At 52.0% G+C, this 20,255-nt stretch overlaps 1 protein-coding gene across 1 annotated transcript; it reads right to left on the minus strand.

Moving 5' to 3' along the window:
- Positions 1-307: 307 nt before the first annotated feature.
- Positions 308-19,802, minus strand: LOC115640043 (IgGFc-binding protein-like). Its single transcript, XM_030542917.1, has 9 exons — positions 19,688-19,802; positions 8,504-9,102; positions 7,123-7,687; positions 6,080-6,675; positions 4,989-5,559; positions 4,298-4,497; positions 1,718-2,098; positions 364-465; positions 308-322 (listed from the first exon to the last, which is right to left on the minus strand). The coding sequence occupies exons 1-9, from the start codon at positions 19,800-19,802 to the stop codon at positions 308-310; spliced, it is 3,144 nt and encodes a 1,047-aa protein (XP_030398777.1).
- Between the last annotated feature and the right edge of the window lie 453 nt (positions 19,803-20,255).

Raw genomic sequence — 20,255 nt, forward strand, 5'->3', positions numbered from 1 at the left:
TAGGAAGATGTCTCAGTAAGATTCCTTTGCAATTGAGTCATAGATTTTAAGGCCAGAAGAGACCAGATCATCTAGTCAGCACAAGCTAGGGAATTTCAACCCCTTTCCTCCCCAGGGAGGTACCTATAGACCATTATAGAAAGATCATGGAAAGGGCAGCATCTGCAGAGCCACTCACCACCCAGAGAAGTCTCTTGCCTTCCAGTAATCGATAACCTCAGCGATGTTTCCTGCGACCTTCCCGCTGGGCAACTGCAGATCATCGGAGACGTCGCCATTGAAGTTCCCGCAAGATGCGCACAGCTTGTTAGCCAGGCTCTCGCTGACTCTCACCGTCACCCCCCCACTGGGGCTAAACAGAACCTGCATTCCCGAGGCCTGGACCACGGCCACGCCGCCCTGAGACCTGCTCACAGACACGGCATCGGAGACGTTCGCCGGCAGCTGCAGCAGGCGCCCGTTCACCTGGAACACACAGACATAAGTCACAGGAGAACTGGGGAATGTGGAGGTGAATGAAATAGAAGGCCAGGAGCTGAAATAGAGTCCATAGGCCACATTACATGGCAACAGGATCTAGACTCTATAGAACCCATCATAAGGCTATGAGTCCATGGGCCCCAATACCAGGTAATGGGATCTAGAGTCTATGAGTAACAATAAAAAGCAATGGCGTCTAGTGACCATGGGCCCCATTATATGGCAATGGGGACTAGAGCGTATGGGGCACGACAAAAGCCAATAGTCTTAGACTGAGAGGTGCAGAAAACACTATGACTTACTGAGAAGCCAATCAATAAACAGTGCTCTGGAGAGCAAATTGTTCCAATCTGTCAATACCCAATCAAGGTGCACTGATTTGCATAGGCAACTTGATTGGCTAAAGTCCTGATTTCAGTGTTATTGATCTCTGAGCAACAGTGTTTCTTAGTGCAAAAAGAACTGTAGAGATTTTATGCAATTGTTTAATACCTTAATTTACATATTTGATTAATGATACCTGCACTTATTTGCATCAATGACAGCAGGCAATCAAGAGAGAGACAAGGTGGGTGAGCTCATATCTTTTATGGGATCAACTTCTGTTGGTAGCAGCACAAGCTTTCAAGCTACACAGAGCTCTTCTTCAGTTGTGTACAGCTCGCAAGCTCCTTCCTTCCACCGACAAATGTTGGTACAACAAAAGGTATCTCACCCCCCCAATGGACAGGTCCCCCCATGAAGAGGGGGGTCTGTTCCCCAATGGACAGGTGCCCCAGTGAAAGGAGAGATCTCTCCCAGGGAACCTACTGGGTCAGAGAGACCCTTCCTAGAGCAGTTCCCTGCCTCTCCTCCAACTTTCAAGGTGGGACACAGCAGGGGTGAGGGGGGCTGGGAGTCAGGACTCCTGGATTGCAGCCCCAGCTCTGGGAAGGGAGTGGGCTCTAGTGGGTTAGAACAGGGGGAAGTCAGGACTCCTGGGTTCTAGTTCAGTCTTTGCTACTGAATAATTGTTCATCAATAACTCATGTCATCCCCCCACCCCAGCCTGTACACCATGTCCTGTCAACACCGGGGGTCTATGTGGCTGAATGAATTGAGCTTTGAGATGCCCAGATCAGCCCTAGTGAAGAGGATCAACATCACTGTAATTTCTAGTCTTTTCATCATTTCAGTGGCAGCTGAATGAACTTTCTGCCCCTTCGACTCAGGCTGTTCTAACGTGGCCCCCTCTTACCCAGGTCTCCTTGTTCCTTTTCACAGCTATGAAAGCATCTCGGAAGAAAATGTAGACGGTTGTCCCAGCCATTGTTGCCCCGTCACTGCATGCCCTGATGTCCACCACCACCCTAAACCAGGAGGGGGCGCTGTTGTTGCAGAGAGAGACCAGCTCGTAAGCTCCACTGTGGAGATCTCCTCCAGAGGCGCCGTCGAAGGAGGTGAGCTGGGCTCCGGGGAGCAGTGTGCACCGGCCTTCCTGCTTCACACAGCCACGCACTCCATCCTGGAGCGCACAGATTTCTTCGTTGGAGCAGCTGTGTGGCTCACAGACAAGCCCGCCTGAGGCCTGGCAGGTGCACTTCTCGGAGCAAGCACTGGAGATGATGCTCTCCCCAGCCTACAGGGAAATTCCCAAACAACTTTGTTACGGAAAAGCAGCAGGAGAAAATTCCCAGGATGGGATCAACTCAAAGCTCCCTTTGATTATTTAAATTACAGTAGCCTGCCAAGGTCAGGGTCCCATTGCGCTGGGTGCTGTATGTATAAATAGTGAGAGACAGTCCCTGCCCCAAAAGGTATGTCTTTACTGCAGAGTTATCTCGAGAGATATTTCTTTCTCTGGGGTAGCCTAGCCCAGGTCTGAGCAGTCACACCGCAAACCCCTACCCCAATTACTCTGTCCCCCTTGGTGTTGAGCTCTACCGTGTGTGCTGCTGGGACTTCTGGGGGCATATCCCGTGGTGCTTTCTGCTGCAATAAATGTGGGAATTTTGGTAATATTTTATCAGGTCTGTGTGCACCTCAGTTTCCTCGGCGCTTTGTACTGTATAAAGGGAAGAAGTGAGGTGTTGGACTCATGCAACCACCTGGTTGGAGGCCAGAGTCATTAACAAATGGAATAAAGTCTAGGATCCTGAATGGAGGGTCTGGAAGAGACAATGGGAACCCAATGGAAACCTGCACTGACCAACTACCAAAGACGGGAATTTAGCTGCAAGGAAGCAGAGCAAAGGCCCTGAGCTGGAGAATGAAGGGGAAAGGTGCCAGGTGGCTGAGTGAAGAACTTAGCTCACAGGGGCTCTCTCCTGGGATGGAGACAAAAGGACAGAGCAAAAGAAAGGAAGTGACATGGTTCCTCCGGCAGCATGACTGAAGGGAGCCCAGCCGTTAGCCAGTCTGAACTCTGCTGTGACCTTTGCTTCTCTGTGCTAACCCAAGGCCTTTCAGATGCTGTAGCCAGGGGACTAACAAGCTGTTACCTTGAAAAGGCCATCTGGTGTCGCTGCAAATTCTCACTGAGGGCTTTGCACTCTGAATAGGTAGGAACAAAACTCCCACAGGAGTCCAGGCTTGGCTGGACTCACTGCAGGGAGCCATGGAGAGACAAAGGATCACTGGTGCCCAAAGGGCCAGTTGTGGACTCACAGGGCCATAGACCTGCCCCTGTGGAGCTGTGTGGGTCCTTGGGGCCCGGCACACTAAAAGGGTCACCCCAAGGGACTAGTTACAAGCTGGCACATAGACCAGTCCCTCTGAGTCCATGACATTGGAATTCTTCCCCAGTGAATTGTGGCACAGGAGGGCTATCAGTGATTTAGCCTGTGTCTTCATGGTAAAGTGCCTGTTACCATCCTGAGAGTGAACAGCACCCAAGGTCCAACCACACCCCCACTCCACTCCCACCCCACCCCCACCCCGGATGGGCTGGCCAACCTGGGCTGAAAGAACCACTGAACTCGAGTGAGAACATCAGAATGGCCATAGTGGGTCAGACCAATGTCCATCTAGCCCAATATTCTGTCTCTGGCAGAACAGAACAGGGCAATTAGTCTGTGATCCATCCCCTGTCATCCACTCCCAGCTTCTGGCAGTCAAAAGGTTGGAGACAACCAGGAGCATGGGGTTAAAACCCTGAAAACCTTGGCAAATAGCTGTTGGTGACCCTATCCTCCTTGAATTTATCTAATTCTCTGTTGAACTCAGGTATAGTTTTGGCCTGCACAACATCTTCTGGCAATGACTTCAACAGGTTGCCTGTGTGTGGTGTGAAATGCTTCCTGACTGGGTTCAAGATGGAGCATGATAAGTTTAGGAAATTCCTAGACAGGAAAGGACCTGTCTCATTCCCCATCCTCCAAGCCAGCCACTTACCCTAACTGGGGTCAGGGTTAGACCTGCAGCCCACTAGAGGGGAAAGGCAACATGTCCCTTTCCCTGCCCCCCTAAGCCAGCCAGTGTCTCGTTCTGGGCCGGATCAGACCCAGCGCCCTCTAGTGGGGAAAGGCTCCATATCCCATTTTCCACCCAGTCCCATGGTTTTCCTGTGATGAATTCCTAGCGCATGGCATAGTTTCATTTCCACATGCAAGGATCACACAGGGTAGGTGTTTGGATGCTCATCTAACCCAATGTCACTGACTGCAGCGGAAGTCACATGGCTGACTGAAGGCAGGACGTAGCTGTAGGTTTTATGTGTCTCTGCACTGAAGGGCACAGACACCCAGTCGCTGTAACTCCCAGTGGGAAGCTGGGACAATCCCACACCTACAAGTACATGTGATGCAGGATGACAGCTGATTCCTATCCCAGCACCCACCTTGATGTAGCGTCCGTCACGCACGCAGCCGCATCCTTCCATGGACGTGCACGTTTCCCCATTGAATGCGTAGCCTGCGTCACACTGGCAGCCTTCAAAGCATTTTGCAGTGCATTGGGCAGGGGAGAACAAGCCAGCACATGTGAAATCGCAGGATCTAGTGCACAGCTCGTAGTGGCTGTTGGCCGGGCAGGTGAAAGCTGGAGAGACAGAAGTGAATGAGAAACAGATGAAAAACTGAGGCTGTGTCTGCACTACAGCAGCTACAGCGGCACAGCTACAGCACTGCAGCTATTCTGCTGTAGCACGTTGGTGTAAATGCTTCCTACATCAGCCGATGGGGCTCTCCCATCCATGTAGTTAATCTACCTCTTTGAGATATGATATCTGGGTCAATGGAAGAATTCTTCCATCAACACAGCTGTGTCTACAGTGGAGTTAGGTCAACCTAGCTATGTCACACAGGGTGTGTAATTTTCACAGCCCTGAGCGATGTGGCTAGGTCAATCTAATTTTTAGGTGTAGTGTAGACTAGGCCTACCTCAGCCGTCCCACCCCCTGCAGCATGCTCCCAACCAGCTACTCACTTCTCCCAAAGGTATCTGACAAGAAGAGAGATTGTGATACCACATCACTAGCTGCAAATACAGCTGAAGATAAGAGCAGGCTGTACATTGTTCTGTAAACTTACGGCAGAAGGAGGCTGTTCTCCAGGCACTGACTGTGGCTCCAGCTGCCTGGCACGCGGCAGTGTAGGCCTGGACACTCTGGCAGAGGATTTCTCTTGCTCCATTGGCAGCACACATGTCATAGAGACAATGGTTGAAATACTCGGTAGGGCTGACCAGTGAGTGACAGTATTTAAAGGGACCTGATGTCGCTCTGATCAACCCACAGGAGCTATCGACCTTGTATGGCGCTGTTTTAGCTGCATCACAGACCGGGCATCTTTCCCCACAGCCATTGGTGCATGTGGCACCATCAATGGGCACCTTCCAGGAGGCCCCAAACTCATCCGCGTTCTGGGCGCTCTTTCCACTGGGCAGCAGGAAGTCGTCGTTCTTGTCACCGTTGAAGTTGCCGCACAAGCCGCACACGTGTCCCTTGTAGGAGCTAGGGATGGAGACTAGGACATAATAGGAGGTGTCGTAAAGGACTTTGAGGCCAGAGGCAGACTGGACAATGATGTTGTTCCCCTCCTGGTTGATCTGAAGTTTCCCGTCGTTCATAGCCAGCGGGAGAGTGTAGAGCTCCCCGTCCACCTGTGCCAATGAGAGGGAAATTCACCTGTCACTTGTGCGGACTCAGCAGCTGTGTCTTGGTTACAACACACAGTGTTAGTCACTCTAGGCTAGTGGTTCTCAACCAGGGGTAAGCAGAGGTCTTCCACCGGGTACATTAACTTATCTAGATATTCGCCTAGTTTTACAACAGCCTAGATAAAAAAACACTAGGGAAGTCAGTATAACCTACAACTTCAGACAGACAATGACTTGTTTATATTGCTCTCTATACTATACACTGAAATGTACAGATGATATTTACATTCCAAATAATTTATTTTATAATTTTACGGTAAAAATGGGAGAGATTTTTCAGTACTAGTGTGTCTGTGACATTTTTGTATTTTTATGTCTGAGTTTGCAAGCAAGTAGTTCTTAAGTGAGTGAAACCTGGGGGTACACAAGACAAATCAGTCTCCTGAAAGTGGTACAGTAGTCTGGAAAGGCTGGGAGCCACTGCTCTAGGCTACAATGAGAATAATGTCAAACAGGGACTTACCATGACTTTCCACTTCCTTCCCCTCTCCATGGTGATGGTGTAACAATGAACGGAGACCACCACCAGCCGTGCCACTGACACTTGCCCATTACCATAGCTCTCATTTTCTACCATCACAGAGAAATTTGCCAGCCCAGCGTCACTGCTGCAGACTCTGGCTAAGCTGTAAGTGCAAGTGCCCTGGAAATCAAAGGCCCGTCCGTCAAAGGTCAGATAATGAGGGTCACCAGACGCTACACATTTGCTGCAGCCCACGGCGTGGCAGCCTAGGATTCCATTCTTCACCCTGCACTGCTCGTTGGCTCTGCAGGAGGCCTCCCGGCACTCGACGACCCCGTTGTCTTGGCACCGGCACCGTTCCTGGCAGGAGGTGCTGGTGTAGAACTCCTCTCCCTTCCTGTAGTACCTGCCCTGGTGCACACAGCCGCACTGCGCGATGGGGACGCACCGGTCTCCACTCAGGAGGAACCCGGAATCACAGAAACAACCTTCAGCACAGGGAGTGTCGCACCCATTTGGCGCCGAGAGGCCATGGCAGGTGGCAGGGCAGCCGCTCCCACAGAGCTCGTAGTGGGAGTTACGAGGGCAGGTGGCACCTGCAGGAGAATATCAGAGCGAACGTGCAGATAGGGATGAGAGAAAGAAGAAATGCAAAGGTAAGTTGAAGGAAATCTCTCTCAATTCACATCACTTAGAATAGGATTGTTCTGGTGGGGTTGGGAGCCAGGACTCCTGGGTTCTATTCCTAGCTCTGGGAGGGGAGTGGGGTCTAGTAGTTAGAGCAGGGAGGCTGGGAGTCAGGTCTCCTGGGTTGTATCCTAGATGTGAAAGGGCGGTCAAGGCTAGAGGGTTAAAGCAGTGTGGGCTGGGAGTCAGGTCTCCTAGGTTGTATCCCAGATGTGAAAGGGTGGTCAGGTCTAGAGGGTTAAAGCAGTGTGGGCTTGGAGTCAGGACACATGGCTGGGCCATTCTGAGCCCACCCTGTAGAGGGTGCTGCACATGCACACTGTGCACACAAAGAGAAGTCAATTAGCAGTACTTACTGCAGAATAAGGCCGATCTCCACTGCCCTATCTGGATGCCCCTGGCCTGGCAGGCTGTCACGTAGGCGCTGATTGCGCTGCAGAGAGCATCCCGGTGACCCTTGTACTGGCATGCGTCAAAGACGCAGTCGTCGAAGAAGGGGGCTGGGTTGATGATCTCATGGCACTCTCTGAATGGCCCGTCCCCTCTGGTGATGACCCCACAGTACCGATCTCCCTTGTAGGGTTGTCTCTGAGCCTCACTGCAGACTGGGCAGTCCGTGGTGCAACTGGGCAAGCATCCAGGGACCTCCCCCACCTTCCAGCTCTGTGCGAACTGGACGGCGTTCGCTGCCCGGCTCCCATTCCTCATGGTCAGGTCGTCACTGGCAGTTTGGTTGTTGTCACCACACAGTCCGCAGAGGGCGCTGGCGTAGGTGTTGGGCACAGTGACCCGGACCAGGCTGCTCCCGTCGAAGGTCACTCTCAGGCCAAAGGCAGTCTTGATGACAATGTGGGATCCACTGACATAGGCCTGTAGCTTCTCCTCATGGTAGAATGGCAGGTTCGTGAAGACTCCATCCACCTGGAACAGATGTGGCAGGACCGGGGCTTAATTTTGAATGAACACTGCAAGCAGACAGTGGGGATCCAGAACTCCTGGGTTCTATTCCTGGATCTGCAAGAGGTGTGGGGTCTAGTCTTGAGAGAATATAGAAGGATAAAATCATAGGAAGGGACCTCAGGAGGTATGTAGTCCAACCCCCTGCTCAAAGCAGAACCAATCCGCAGATAGATTTTTGCCCCAGATCCCTAAATGGCCCCCTCAAGGACTGAACTCTCAACCCTGAGCTATCACTCCCCCAGTCCACAAAGATGCTATCTATGTAGAAAAGACATGTCAGGAGTGGTCAAGGTCTGAATTCCCAGTTACACTAAGTCCCTTTCACACCTCTTGGGCAGTATAAGTGCAATTTATTTCAACTTTGGCTGGCAGAGCAGCGTAAAGGACCTTAGCACAACAGAAATCAGTGTCAAGCACCTTAGCAGAGGAAGTTTTTAGAGCTGTTGATTCCCCTGGAGTCAATGGGGCCAGATATCAAAGTGGCATGAATCGGCCATAGCTCCACCGGAGTCAATTGGGCCCAATCCCCAGCTAAATGAGTAAGTTGTTTGAGTGCAGAGGAGTTACAATGGCATAACTGCACTTACAGGGAAAAGAAAATGATCCATTATATATTTACAAAGGAGCATTCAGTTACTTCCCATACACTCACCAGCTCAGTATACAATGGACACAAGACGTGGTTCTACAGTGGTGACTGAAATCAGGGGCAACTTATCAACAGGAAGAGTTCCTGCTCACAGCTCCCTGAGTAGTCCTGTGGCTCTCCGTTCCTACCTTGATCTTGCGGGGATATTGCTGGCTGACAGTGATGTTTCTGCCGTACACCTCCAAGGTCACCGTTTTGGTGTAGGACACGGCCTTGCTGCCACGGTTGTTATTCTCCACCTTGATGTTGAACGGGGTGAGCGTGGGGTCCTTGGAGCAGACCCCAGCCAGCTGGTAGATGCAGGTGCCCATGAAATCATACTTTTTCCCATCAAAGGTGGTGTAGTGAGGGTCCCCGGAGGCCATGCACGTGGAGTAGCTGATTGCGTGGCAGTCACGGACCCCGTTGATCACGGCGCATCTCTCGCTGGCCTTGCAGCTGGTCTCCTGGCAAACCACCATGCCCAGGCTGGGATCACACCTGCACCGAGAGCGGCAGTTCTCATCGGCCCAGAACTCCTCACTGGGTTTGTAGTAGCGGCCATTGTAGTCACAGCCACAGCTCCCCACGGGGACACATTGGCCGGCACTCAGGACGTAACCGTTGTCACACTGGCAGGTCTCCACGCAGGGCTCCCGGCAGGAGGAGGGGGCAGTTCGGTCAGAGCAACTGGCTGGGCAGGCGTTCCCACAGGCCTCGTAGTGGCTGTTCTCTGGGCAGGGCAGGACTGGGAGGAGGTCAAAGAGGGGGAGATTTAACATCACAGGAAATGAACTAAAAACACCTTCTTAGATGCAGCAAGAGCCAGAGATAAATTCTAATGTGCAATCAGCGTCCTCTATATCACAGGCCCGATGTACAAGCAGCCACACTAAGGCCACCTCAGAAGCCCAGCACAGGGATCAGCCCAGTTAGGGAAGGGTGTTTGCTAGCTGGGAGAGCAGGGAAATACTCTCTGCTTATAGAAAACCCAAGAAGATCTGCAATGTGCACCCAGAGCAGATAAGATCTCACTTGTCAAGGCCTCATCTGGAAGCCCCACCCATGCCAGATGGCCTAGGACCCAGCACCTGTGCCACTGAAGTCGAGCGGTTAAGTAGATCCTGTATTTCCAGGTAGTATTTGGATGGATCTCACCTTTCCATCTCTTTCTGATTCATCCCTCTCTTCCATCCAATCCACCCACCAAATCCATCCCTCTCTTCTCTTCCTCAGTTACATCTCTCTCACACAATATTGACGACCCCTTATTTGATGTCATTCATTTTCACAACCTCCTTACATTTACTGGTAAGAGGAAAAAATATATTGATGAATACAATGATCCAGCTACATAACTGGAATGTGGATGTGTTTCCAAAGGATGGCCGAGCATACTTGACCTCGAAGCATTAGGATGCACAGGGAGAGGAGAAAGTGAGATTGTCTTTACTTTTGATTGTAATAAAATGCTCAATGCCTCCCAACACCCCTTAATTGTCTTTTGCGACTTCTGCTGAGGGATAGGGAGGTGTTGTTACTCATTGGTTGAGGAACACTTCTCTAAAGCATTCAATCCATCCATTAAAATAAATCCATTTATCTAATCCAGCCATATAACCAATAAATCAGTAAATCGACTGCATCAGAGACTATCTGCCTATCTTAGGTAATTATATAGCACACATTGCTATACTCTCTGAGCAGCTCACGATATGTAATATATTTACCCTCCCTCCGCCTTGTAAGAGAGAGCGGTACTGTTATCTCCATTGTACACATGGAAACAGAAGTGACTTGTCAAAAGTCACACAGGAAGCAGCTGGAAGAACAGAGATTGGAATCATGGTCTTCTAAGCATAGGCTACAGTTACAAAGTCTAATACCAGAAGGCACCATTGTGATCATCTACAGGCTAGAGAACATTCCCCAAATAAACCCAACAGCAAATCTGTTAAAAAAAGTCCAATCTTGATTTAAAAATTGTCAGTGATGTTGCATCCACCATGCGCCTTATCAAATTGTTCCAATGGTCAATTACTCTCGCTGTTAAAAATTTACTCCTTATTTCCGGTCTGAATTTGTCTAGCTTCACCTTCCAGCTATCAGGGTGTGTTATAACTTCATCTCCTAGACTGAAGTGCCCATTATTAAATATTAGTTCCCCATTTAGATACTTATAGACTGTAAAAGATGGCTACTCACCTTTGTAACTGTTGTTCTTCAAGATGTGTTGCTCATATCCATTCCAGTTAGATGTGCGCGCGCACCGCGTGCACGTTCGTCGGAGATTTTACCCTAGCAACACTCGGTGGGCTGGCAGGGCGCCCCCTGGAGTGGGGCTGCTATGGTGACGGATATATACCCCAGCCGGCCCCTCAGCTCCTCAGTTCCTTCTTGCCGGCTACTCCGACAGTGGGGAAGGAGGGCGGGTTTGGAATGGATATGAGCAACACATCTCGAAGAACAACAGTTACAAAGGTGAGTAACCGTCTTTTCTTCTTCGAGTGCTTGCTCATATCTATTCCAGTTAGGTGATTCCCAAGCCTTACCTAGGCGGTGGGGTCGGAGCGAGACGTTGCGGAATGTAAGACCACTGAGGCAAAGGCGGCATCATCTCTGGACTGCTGGACCAATGCGTAGTGTGATACAAAGGTGTGGATGGAAAACCACGTAGCCGCACGACATATTTCCTGGATGGGAACATGGGCCAGGAAAGCGGCAGATGAGGCTTGAGCCAGAGTAGAGTGGGCGGTGAGATGGCCAATTAGAATGTGGGCCAAGTCGTAGCATGCCCGGATACAGGACATCACCCAAGATGAGATCCGTTGGGAAGAGATTGGCATGCCCTTCACGCGCTCTGCGACCGCTACGAATAGCTGAGGTGAACGTCTGAAAGGTTTGGTCCTCTGGATGTAAAAGGCGACGGCCCGGCGGACATCCAGGGTATGCAGCTGTTGTTCCCGGTGCGATGAGTGCGACTTCGGGAAAAAGACTGGTAGAAAGATGTCTTGATTAATGTGGAAGGCAGAGACCACCTTAGGGAGGAATGCCGGGTGCGGTCGCAGCTGTACCTTGTCCTTGTGGAATACCGTATACGGAGGATCCACCATCAAAGCGCAAAGTTCCAATACTCATCTAGCCGAGGTGATAGTGACGAGGAATGCTGTCTTCCAGGAGAGGTACAGCAGCGAGCTTGTGGCTAAAGGCTCAAAGGGTGGGCCCATGAGCCTGGCTAATATGAGGTTGAGATCCCATGTAGGGGATGGGCGCTTGATCTGAGGGTAGAGCCGCTCCAAGCCCTTGAGGAATCTGGAAACTATGGGGTGAGAGAAGATTGAACTGCCAGTTTCCCCAGGATAGAAGGTGGAAATAGCTGCAAGATGCACCCTTATAAAAGAGATCGTCAGGCCCTGCTCCTTGAGGGACCATAAGTAGTCCAAGATAATGGGGACTGATACACCTTCAGGAATAAAGACATGCTGGGCGCACCAGTGGGAGAAGCGCTTCCACTTGGTGAGATATATTGCCCGTGTGAAAGGCTTTCTGCTTCCCAGTAGCACCTCTTGCACAGAGGTGGAACAACGTAATTCAGATTGGTTCAACCAGACAGCAGCCATGCTGTCAGATGGAGGGACTGCAGGTCCGGGTGGTGAAGCCTGCTGAAGTCCTGCGTTATGAGGTCCAGGCAGAGTGGCAGAGATATTGGGTCTGCCAGAGAAAGGTCGAGCAGCAGGGTGTACCAGTGCTGTCTCGGCCATGCCGGAGCGATCAGTATTAGCTGGGCTCTGTCCCTGCGGAGTTTGAGTAGAACTCTGTGGATGAGGGGAAAAGGTGGGAAGGCATAAAATAGGTGACCTTTCCAGGGAATTAGGAACGCGTCCGAGAAGGAGCGTGGGGAGCAACCCTGCAGGACGCAGAACACCTGGTATTTCCTGTTCTCTCGGGAGGCAAAGAGGTCTATCTGGGGAAAGCCCCACTTCCGGAATACAGAATGGAGAATGTCCGGACGGATGGACCACTCGTGGGACAGGAAGGACCTGCTCAGGTGATCCACGAGAGAGTTCCGGACTCCCGGGAGAAAGGAGGCTACCAGGTCTATTGAGTGGGCTATGCAGAAGTCCCACAGTTGCATCGCCTCTTGACAAAGGGGGCAAGATCGCGTCCCTCCCAACCTGTTTATGTAATACATGGCCATTGTGTTGTCTGTGAACACTGCAACACAACAGCCCTGTAGATGACGCTGGAAGGCTTGGCACACCAGTCGGACCGCTCTTAGTTAGTGGACATTGACGTGAAGCGCCAATTCCCGAGAGGACAAAAGGCCTTGAGTGCGAAGGTGCCCTAGGTGAGCACCCCAGCCGAGAGATGAGGCGTTCATTGTTAGGGACGCGGAGGACTGCAGTGGATGGAACGGTCGACCCGTACACACCAGGGATAGCATCAGCCGCCAGTCGAGGGAGCCAAGAATGCTCGATGGAACTGTGAGTATCATGTCTATGGCGTCCCTGCGCGGACGATAGATTGAGGCGAGCCAAGTTTGAAGAGGACGCATGCACAGTCTGGCGTGCTTTGTGACGAAAGTGCACACAGCCATGTGACCAAGGAGGCCAAGGCAAGTGCGGGCAGAGGTTGTTGGGAAGCTTTGTAGTCTTTGTACAAGGGAGACTATAGCCTGAAACCGAAGTGGAGGCAAGCTGGCTGTTGCAAGATTGGAGTCCAGCATGGCCCCTATGAATTCTATTCTCTGCGTAGGCACCAAAGTGGATTTTTCCAAATTGATTATCAGGCCTAGACGGGTGAATAGGTCCTTGATGACGCTCACATGAGCGGTGACCTGTGCCTCGGAGGTCCCTCAAATAAGCCAGTCGTTGAGGTATGGAAAGACATGTATTCTACGATGGCGGAGGGAGGCGGCGACTACAGCCATACACTTCATGAATACCTGAGGGGCCAAGGAGAGGCCAAAGGGAAGGACCGTAAACTGGTAATGTTGATGATTCACCACAAAGCGTAGATACTGTCTGTGCGGGGGGTAAATAGCGATGTGGAAATATGCGTCCCTCATGTCGAGAGCGGTGTACCAATCTCCGGGATCCAGGGAAGGGATGATGGTTCCCAGGGATACCACACGGAACTTGAACTTTTTCATGAATTTGTTCAGTCCTCGCAGGTCCAGGATAGGCCAGAGGCCCCCTTTGCCTTGGGAATTAGGAAATATCTGGAATAGAACCCCTTGCCTCTTAACTCCTCCGGAACCTCCTCTATAGCTCCCATTGCAAGGAGCCTCAAAACCTCCAGCAGAAGGAGTTGCTCGTGAGAGGGATCCCTGAAGAGGGACGAGGAAGAGGGTTGGGGGGGGGGGGTTGAAATAAACTGAAGACAGTATCTAAACTCCACCGTGCGTAGGACCCAATGGTCCGAGGTTAGTTGGGACCATGCAGGGGAGAAATGGGACAAGGCAGCTGTAGAACTGAAAAGGATCCTGGGAGGCCATTGGTACACTGCTCTCGGGGGGCACCCTCCAAAGTTTGGTTTTGGTCCCACTGGTGGCTTGGTGGGACTGGAATTGTTACCTCATTGAGGCCCAGACAGGGCTGGCGCTACCATTTAGGCAGCCTAGGCAATTGCCTAGGGTGCCAGAATAAATGGTGGGCGCCATTTTGCCGGAGGGGGCGGCAGGCGGCTCTGGTGGAGCTGCCGAAGTGGTGCCTGTGGAGGATCCGGTGCTCCCGCGGCTCCGGTGGAGCTGCCGCAGTTGTGCCTACGGACGGTCGGCTGCTCGCGCAGCTCCGGTGGACCGCCCTCAGGCATCACTGAGGCAGCTCCACCGGAGCCATGGAGCACCAGACCCACCGCAGGCACCACTGCGGCAGCTCCAGTGGAGCCGTGGGACCAGCGCGCGGGGCAGCGAAATTGCCGTCCGCCTAGGGCACTCAAACCCCTAGCGCCATTCCTGGGCCAGACTAATGTCTGCGATTGGTACGACCTCGCCTTCTGGTGAAGTCTTGCCTTGGCCGAAGTGGGGGGTAGGGGCGCTGAGTTTGGGGCCGCAAAGACCGTCTTTGAGTTTGTGGCGTATGCATTCCCAGCGAATGCATAATTACGCAATTGCCTTTTAAACTCTGTAGCCTAGAGTCCATCTTCTGCGAGAACAGGCCCTGGCCATCAAAAGGTAAGTCTTGTATAGTCTGCTGAAGTTCAGGGTGGCAGGCCTGACTCTTGCAGCCATGATATACGTCCGCATGGCGATTCCAGAGGCGAACCGTTCTAGCTGTCGAATCGGCGGCATCCAGCGAGGCCTGGAGGGAGGTCTGCGCAACTTTCTTCCCTTCCTCCAGGAGTGCTGAGAATTCCTGGCGGGAGTCCCTGTGGGACGAGCTCTGTAAACTTCCCTACCACCTCCCAGGTGTTATAGCTGTAGCAACTCAGGAGGACTTCTTGGTTCACCACCCTGAGTTGGAGGCCTCCCGCGGAATAGATTTTTCTTCCTAATAGATCCATTCGCCTGGCCTCCCTTGATTTAGGTGCAGGGGCTTGCTGGCCATGGCACTCCCGTTCATGGACAGACCGTACAACCAATGAACAGGGAGGGGGGTGTACATAAAGGTACTCATACCCTTTGGAGGGCACCATGTATTTCCATTCGACCCCTCTGGCTGTGGACGGTATGGATGCCGGGGATTGTCAGATGGTATCCACTCTAGCCTGGATCGGACAAATGAAGGTGAGGGCCACCCTAGTTGGCATCTCTGCCGACAGTATACTGATTACCGGGTCCTCCACCTCAGGAACTTCCTCTACGGGTAAGTTGATATTAAGGGGAACATGCCGCAAAAGGTCCTTGTGTGACCTGAGGTCGATTGGAGGTGGTCCCGATGTTGATGTCCCCGCCACCCGCTTCATCCGGGGAGGAGGAGGATGAAACCCCGGGGACAAGCGAGTTCTGGACTGAACCCTGATCCTGAGGTATGTCTGGAGCCAGTAGATCTTGTGGGTCCGGTATGTGGGCAAGAGATTCCTCTGTACCAGCTGGGGGAGGTCTGCTAACGGTGGCCTCTGGCGCTCGGTGTTTGGAAGGGCCAAAGCGGGATGATAAAGGGGGTTCACCCTGGGCTTGGTGATAAGCCCAAGTTGTCCAAAAAGACCAATGATGAGGTCCTTGGTCCCGGCCAAGGGTTCCTTGGGTGAACCTGTTGTGAATATCCGAATCTCCATAGGATGCACTGTCTGCATGGGAGGAGGTAGATGGATGACGAGAAGGCCACGGAGGGGCGGAGACCGTTTGATGCGGGTCCCTGCGTTCACTCGATCTGTCCCAAGCGGTGCCGGAGAACGGTACTGGGAGTGGTATCGGTGCCGGGAATGAGACCGGGACCTGCGACCAGTGCGGTGCCGGGAGGTTGACTGGTGCCTTGAATCGCCGTGCCGAGATCGGCTGCGAGAGGTACGGTGCCGCAAGTGGTGTCGGGACCTAGGGCGGTGCCGAGAGTATTTGGTCGGTGACCGGGACCTCGAACGGTGCCGCAAGTATGACCGGTACCTCGATGGGGAGAGGTACCGGCACTGAGAGCGGCGCCGGGACCAGGATCGATGACGGGACCCGAGAGTGCCTGTGGGACCTGGATCGGGACCGGCGACATTCAGTGGTACTGGGTGAAGATGGTCTTATGAGGGCCGGCTTGCCTATTGACTGAAGAACCCGCACCGGCGGTGCCGGGGGTTGAGGCAGCTCAGGCTCGTCAAGGCAATCAAGTCCTGTGCCGTGGAGAACATCTCCGGAATGGAGGGCACGATATGCTCAACCACATCGCGTTCTGGGGAGCTGGTAGGCACCGGACCTCGATGGCTCTTGCGAGGCCGGAATCAATGGTGCGGAGGATGTCGGTGCCATGGCAGTTGTCAGTGCCGGGCGGTCCGACTTAGCTAAGCGCTCAGACTGCGGCGTAGTGCTTCTTGCTCCTTGGTGAGAGAGAGCAGTGCCGGGCAGGAGCTTGGGCCGGTAATGGCTGATGTCGAGGAGCCTTCACTGTCGGTGCGCGCTCCGGTGCAGAAGAGGCACTTACTTGTTCCCAGTGCCACAGGTGGTGCCGAAGACGGAGGAGTCAGTGCTGCCTCCATCAAGAGTTGCTTCAGGCGAATGTCCCGCTCTTTTTTAGTCCGGGGCTTGAAAGCCTTACAGATGCGGCACTTGTCCATGAGATGGGATTCACCCCAAACACTTGAGACAGGAGTTGTGAGGGTCTCCTGTAGGCATTGGCCTATGACAGGCCGAGCATGGTTTGAAGCCCGATGAACCGGGCATAGGCCCCGGTACCGGGTGAGGGGAAGGGGCTAACCCCTGATCCCTCTTAACTATATACAATAAGTACTACAGAACTAATAACTAAACACTAACTATACTTGTAGGAAATCGAACTATATACACAATATAATAGAAACGAGCGAATCGCTAGGGAGGTGGAGGTCAGCTAAGCTGCGCTCCACTGTTCCAACGACCGACACGGCGCCACAGCGGCGCCACTCCAGGGGGCGCCCTGCCAGCCCACCGAGTGTTGCTAGGGTAAAAATCTCCGACGAACGTGCACACGGTGCGCGCACACCTAACTGGAATGGATATGAGCAAGCACTCGAAGAAGAATCAAGTCAACCCTTAACCACTGTTAAGCTTAATCAGTGGCACTCTTTGAGTCTCTCACTATAAAGCACTATAAATGATCTTTTAATCATTCTCCTAGCTCTTCTCTGACCCTCTCCAATTTATCATCTTTCTTGAACTGTGGGCACCAGAACTGGACACAGGAGTCCAGTAGCAATCACACCAATGCCAAATCTAGAGATGAAATTACTTCTCTGCTCCCACTCACGATTCCCTGCTTTTTGTATCCCGGGGTTGCATTAGTTCTTCTGGTCACAGCGTCACACTGGGAGCTCATGTTCAGCTGATTATCCACTGTGACCCCCAAATCTTTTCGACCGTCACTGCTTCCCAGGATCAAGTGCTCCTCCTGTAAGTCTGGCCTACATTTTTTGTTCCTAGATTTACATATTTACATTTAGCTGTATTAAAACTTGTATAATTTGCTTGCACCGAGTTTGCCAAGCAATCCAGATTGCTCTGAATCGGTGACCTGTCCTCTTCTTTATTTACCACTCCCCCAAGTTTTGTGTCATCTGCAAACTTGATCAGTGATGATTTAATGTTTTCTGCTGGGCAGGGGCGTGCATAGGAATTTAGATTCCAGCATTTTTGGAGGGGCAAGTTCTGTGCCCCTGCTGGGTCCCAGGGACAGAGGAACTGTCAGCTCCCGTCAGGGTTCCAGCACTGGAGGAGAGCATGCTCACCCTGCCAGGGCCCTAGGCCTGGAGGAGCTCGCGTGCTGACCCTGCCAGGGCCCGGAGGCTGGAGGGGCTTGCGCTCTTCCTGCTGGGGCCCCCAAGAATCCAAGGAGCTCTGTGCCCTCTGCCAATTATTGGGGGGCCCATGCCCCTGGTTGCCCTCCCTTTTGCACGCTCCTGCATCTAGGTCATTGATAACATGGTAATTAGCAATCCCTCTGGAAACACACCTGCTCAGGAGTGTTTCCTCTAATTTTTCCCACCATATGTGGAACGCATCACCTCCACATTGGTGCACACAACAAAATTCATGTTGCGGGGGTGGGCCCGAGGGATTTGGAGTGTGGGAGGGGGCTCAGTGCTGGGGCAGAGGTTGGGTTGTAGGGGGATGAGGGCTCTGGCTGGGGGTGCAGGCTCTAGGGTGGAGCTGGGGATGAGGGGATTGGGGTACAGGAGGGGGCTCAGGGCTGGGGCAGAGGTTTGGGTTGTAGGGGGATGAGGGCTCTGGCTGGGGGTGCAGGCTCTAGGGTGGAGCTGGGGATGAGGGATTGGGGTACAGGAGGGGGCTCAGGGCTGGGGCAGAGGTTTTGGGTTGTAGGGGGATGAGGGCTCTGGCTGGGGGTGAGGGCTCTGGAGTGGGGCCAGGGATGAGGGGTTTGGGGTGCAGGCTGCCCCAGGGCTGCAGTGGGGATAGAGGACTTCCCCAAGCCCTCTCTCATTGCAGCAGCTCAGGGTCAAGTTAGAGGCGCCTCTCCCCAGCCATGGCAGCTTCAGTGGGGCTGAGCCAGGCTGGACGGGGGAGGGGCACCTCTCCCCGCCTGCGTGGCCGTTGCTAGCCTACTTTGCGGCCGTGCAGCTGCGCAGCTTACAGGGAACTTAGCTGCTCAGGGATGATTCCTTAACCATGCTCCAAACCAGCTTGTCCATGCTGATTCCTGCCTTGAGTGTGGAGGACCGGACTAGATGACCTCTCAAGGTCCCTTCTAGTTGTATGATTTTATGCAATTATCTAATAGTGCTGGCTGAAAAAGCTTGAAAAAAAATTTTTTCCATCAGACAATGTCAAAATTAAATTTTCTGTCGGAAATTTAAAAAAGAAGTGGCCAGAATTCTTGTGGCCATAATGGGGCAGGGAGAGACCATGGTGCATCATGAGAGATGGACAGGGAGCAATGCCCATAGGAGAGAATCAGAAGTACAAGGAGTCCAGAACTACAGCTCCCATGTGGCTGCTCAGGCAGGTGCAGAGATTAATGTTGATGTGAAATAAAATGTTCCTTTCAGAACTCCAGTCTGAAAGTTCAATTTGAGAATATCATAATGTTTGTTTCTCTCTAAATATTTCATTTGGACATTTTTGAATTTATTTTTTTTTCAGAACTCAATGTTGTGACATTTGGGCCCATTTGGGGACAAATGGATATATTAAAACATCAGAATTTCCCATGGGATGGAAATTCACCTTACTGATGAGTCAGTCATTTTCTGTCTCTCATGCCTCCATCTAATGTGTATACCTGATGTTTACATCCATGAGTGTGTACACCACCCATGATGTGTACATCCATGAGTATCTATATCTGTCTCATCTGGAACCTAATCCATTTAATTATCCATCCATCTGTCTACTGTCTAATCTATCAATCTTTACCTCAAATCGATTTAATCTCCCTGTGCATCAAATCCATCCCAGCCATTAAATCAATTTAATCTCCCTATCCATGCAATCTATCTATTTCTCCCTACAATATACTGAGTTTCTCTTTCTCTGATCTAATCTACCAAACCCATGTGTCTATCCATTGTCAATCTATCTAGTCTGTTCTCGGGATTTCTAATGCACTATCCCCATAGTGCCTAGTTGCCAAGGTGCAGTATCTAACATTATCTGCCTGATGCTAAGCCCCCTCAACATCTCCTCAAGCAGTAGAGTAAGTAGATTGGCTTGTCTATTGCTGCTTTTGTCAGTAAAGAAACCAAAGCACAGAGCTCACCACAGCCGGATGGTGTCCTCCAGTCATAGACGGTGATGCCCTGTTTCTTGCAGATGGCTGCGTAGGCCTCCAGTGCCTGGCACAGGATGTTCTTGGCTCCCCCGTTCAGACACATCATAGATGCAGCTGTCAAAATGTCCTCCGGGCTCACTTTGGGGTGACACTCTCTGAAGGGCCCTCCTGGTGCTTTGCTGATCAAACCACAGTATTCGTTGCCCCATAGGTCTCCTTCTTGCTCTCATCGCACGTTGGGCATTTCCCTTTGCAAACATCCCAGCAGAAAGGGTCCTGGTTTGACTTTCCAGCCCTTGGCCCATTCCACGATGGAGGAGACTCTGGTGCCGTTGGGTGACGTCATGTCATCTCCACTGTTTTGGTTGAAATCCCCACAAAGGCCGCACATGGCCCATAATAGCTGGGGGAGGGTGATGATCAGGTGCCAATTCCAGTCATACGATACTGCAGACCAAAGTCTGTCTGCAGGATAGCATTGAGACTCTGGTAGAGCTTGATTTTACCGTCTTCAAGGGTCACGGCAAGCTGGTGGTCACGTCATTGATCTGAGATA

This window comes from Gopherus evgoodei, unplaced genomic scaffold (genome assembly GCF_007399415.2).
Source record: "Gopherus evgoodei ecotype Sinaloan lineage unplaced genomic scaffold, rGopEvg1_v1.p scaffold_181_arrow_ctg1, whole genome shotgun sequence".
In the NCBI taxonomy this organism is placed as follows: domain Eukaryota; kingdom Metazoa; phylum Chordata; order Testudines; family Testudinidae; genus Gopherus; species Gopherus evgoodei.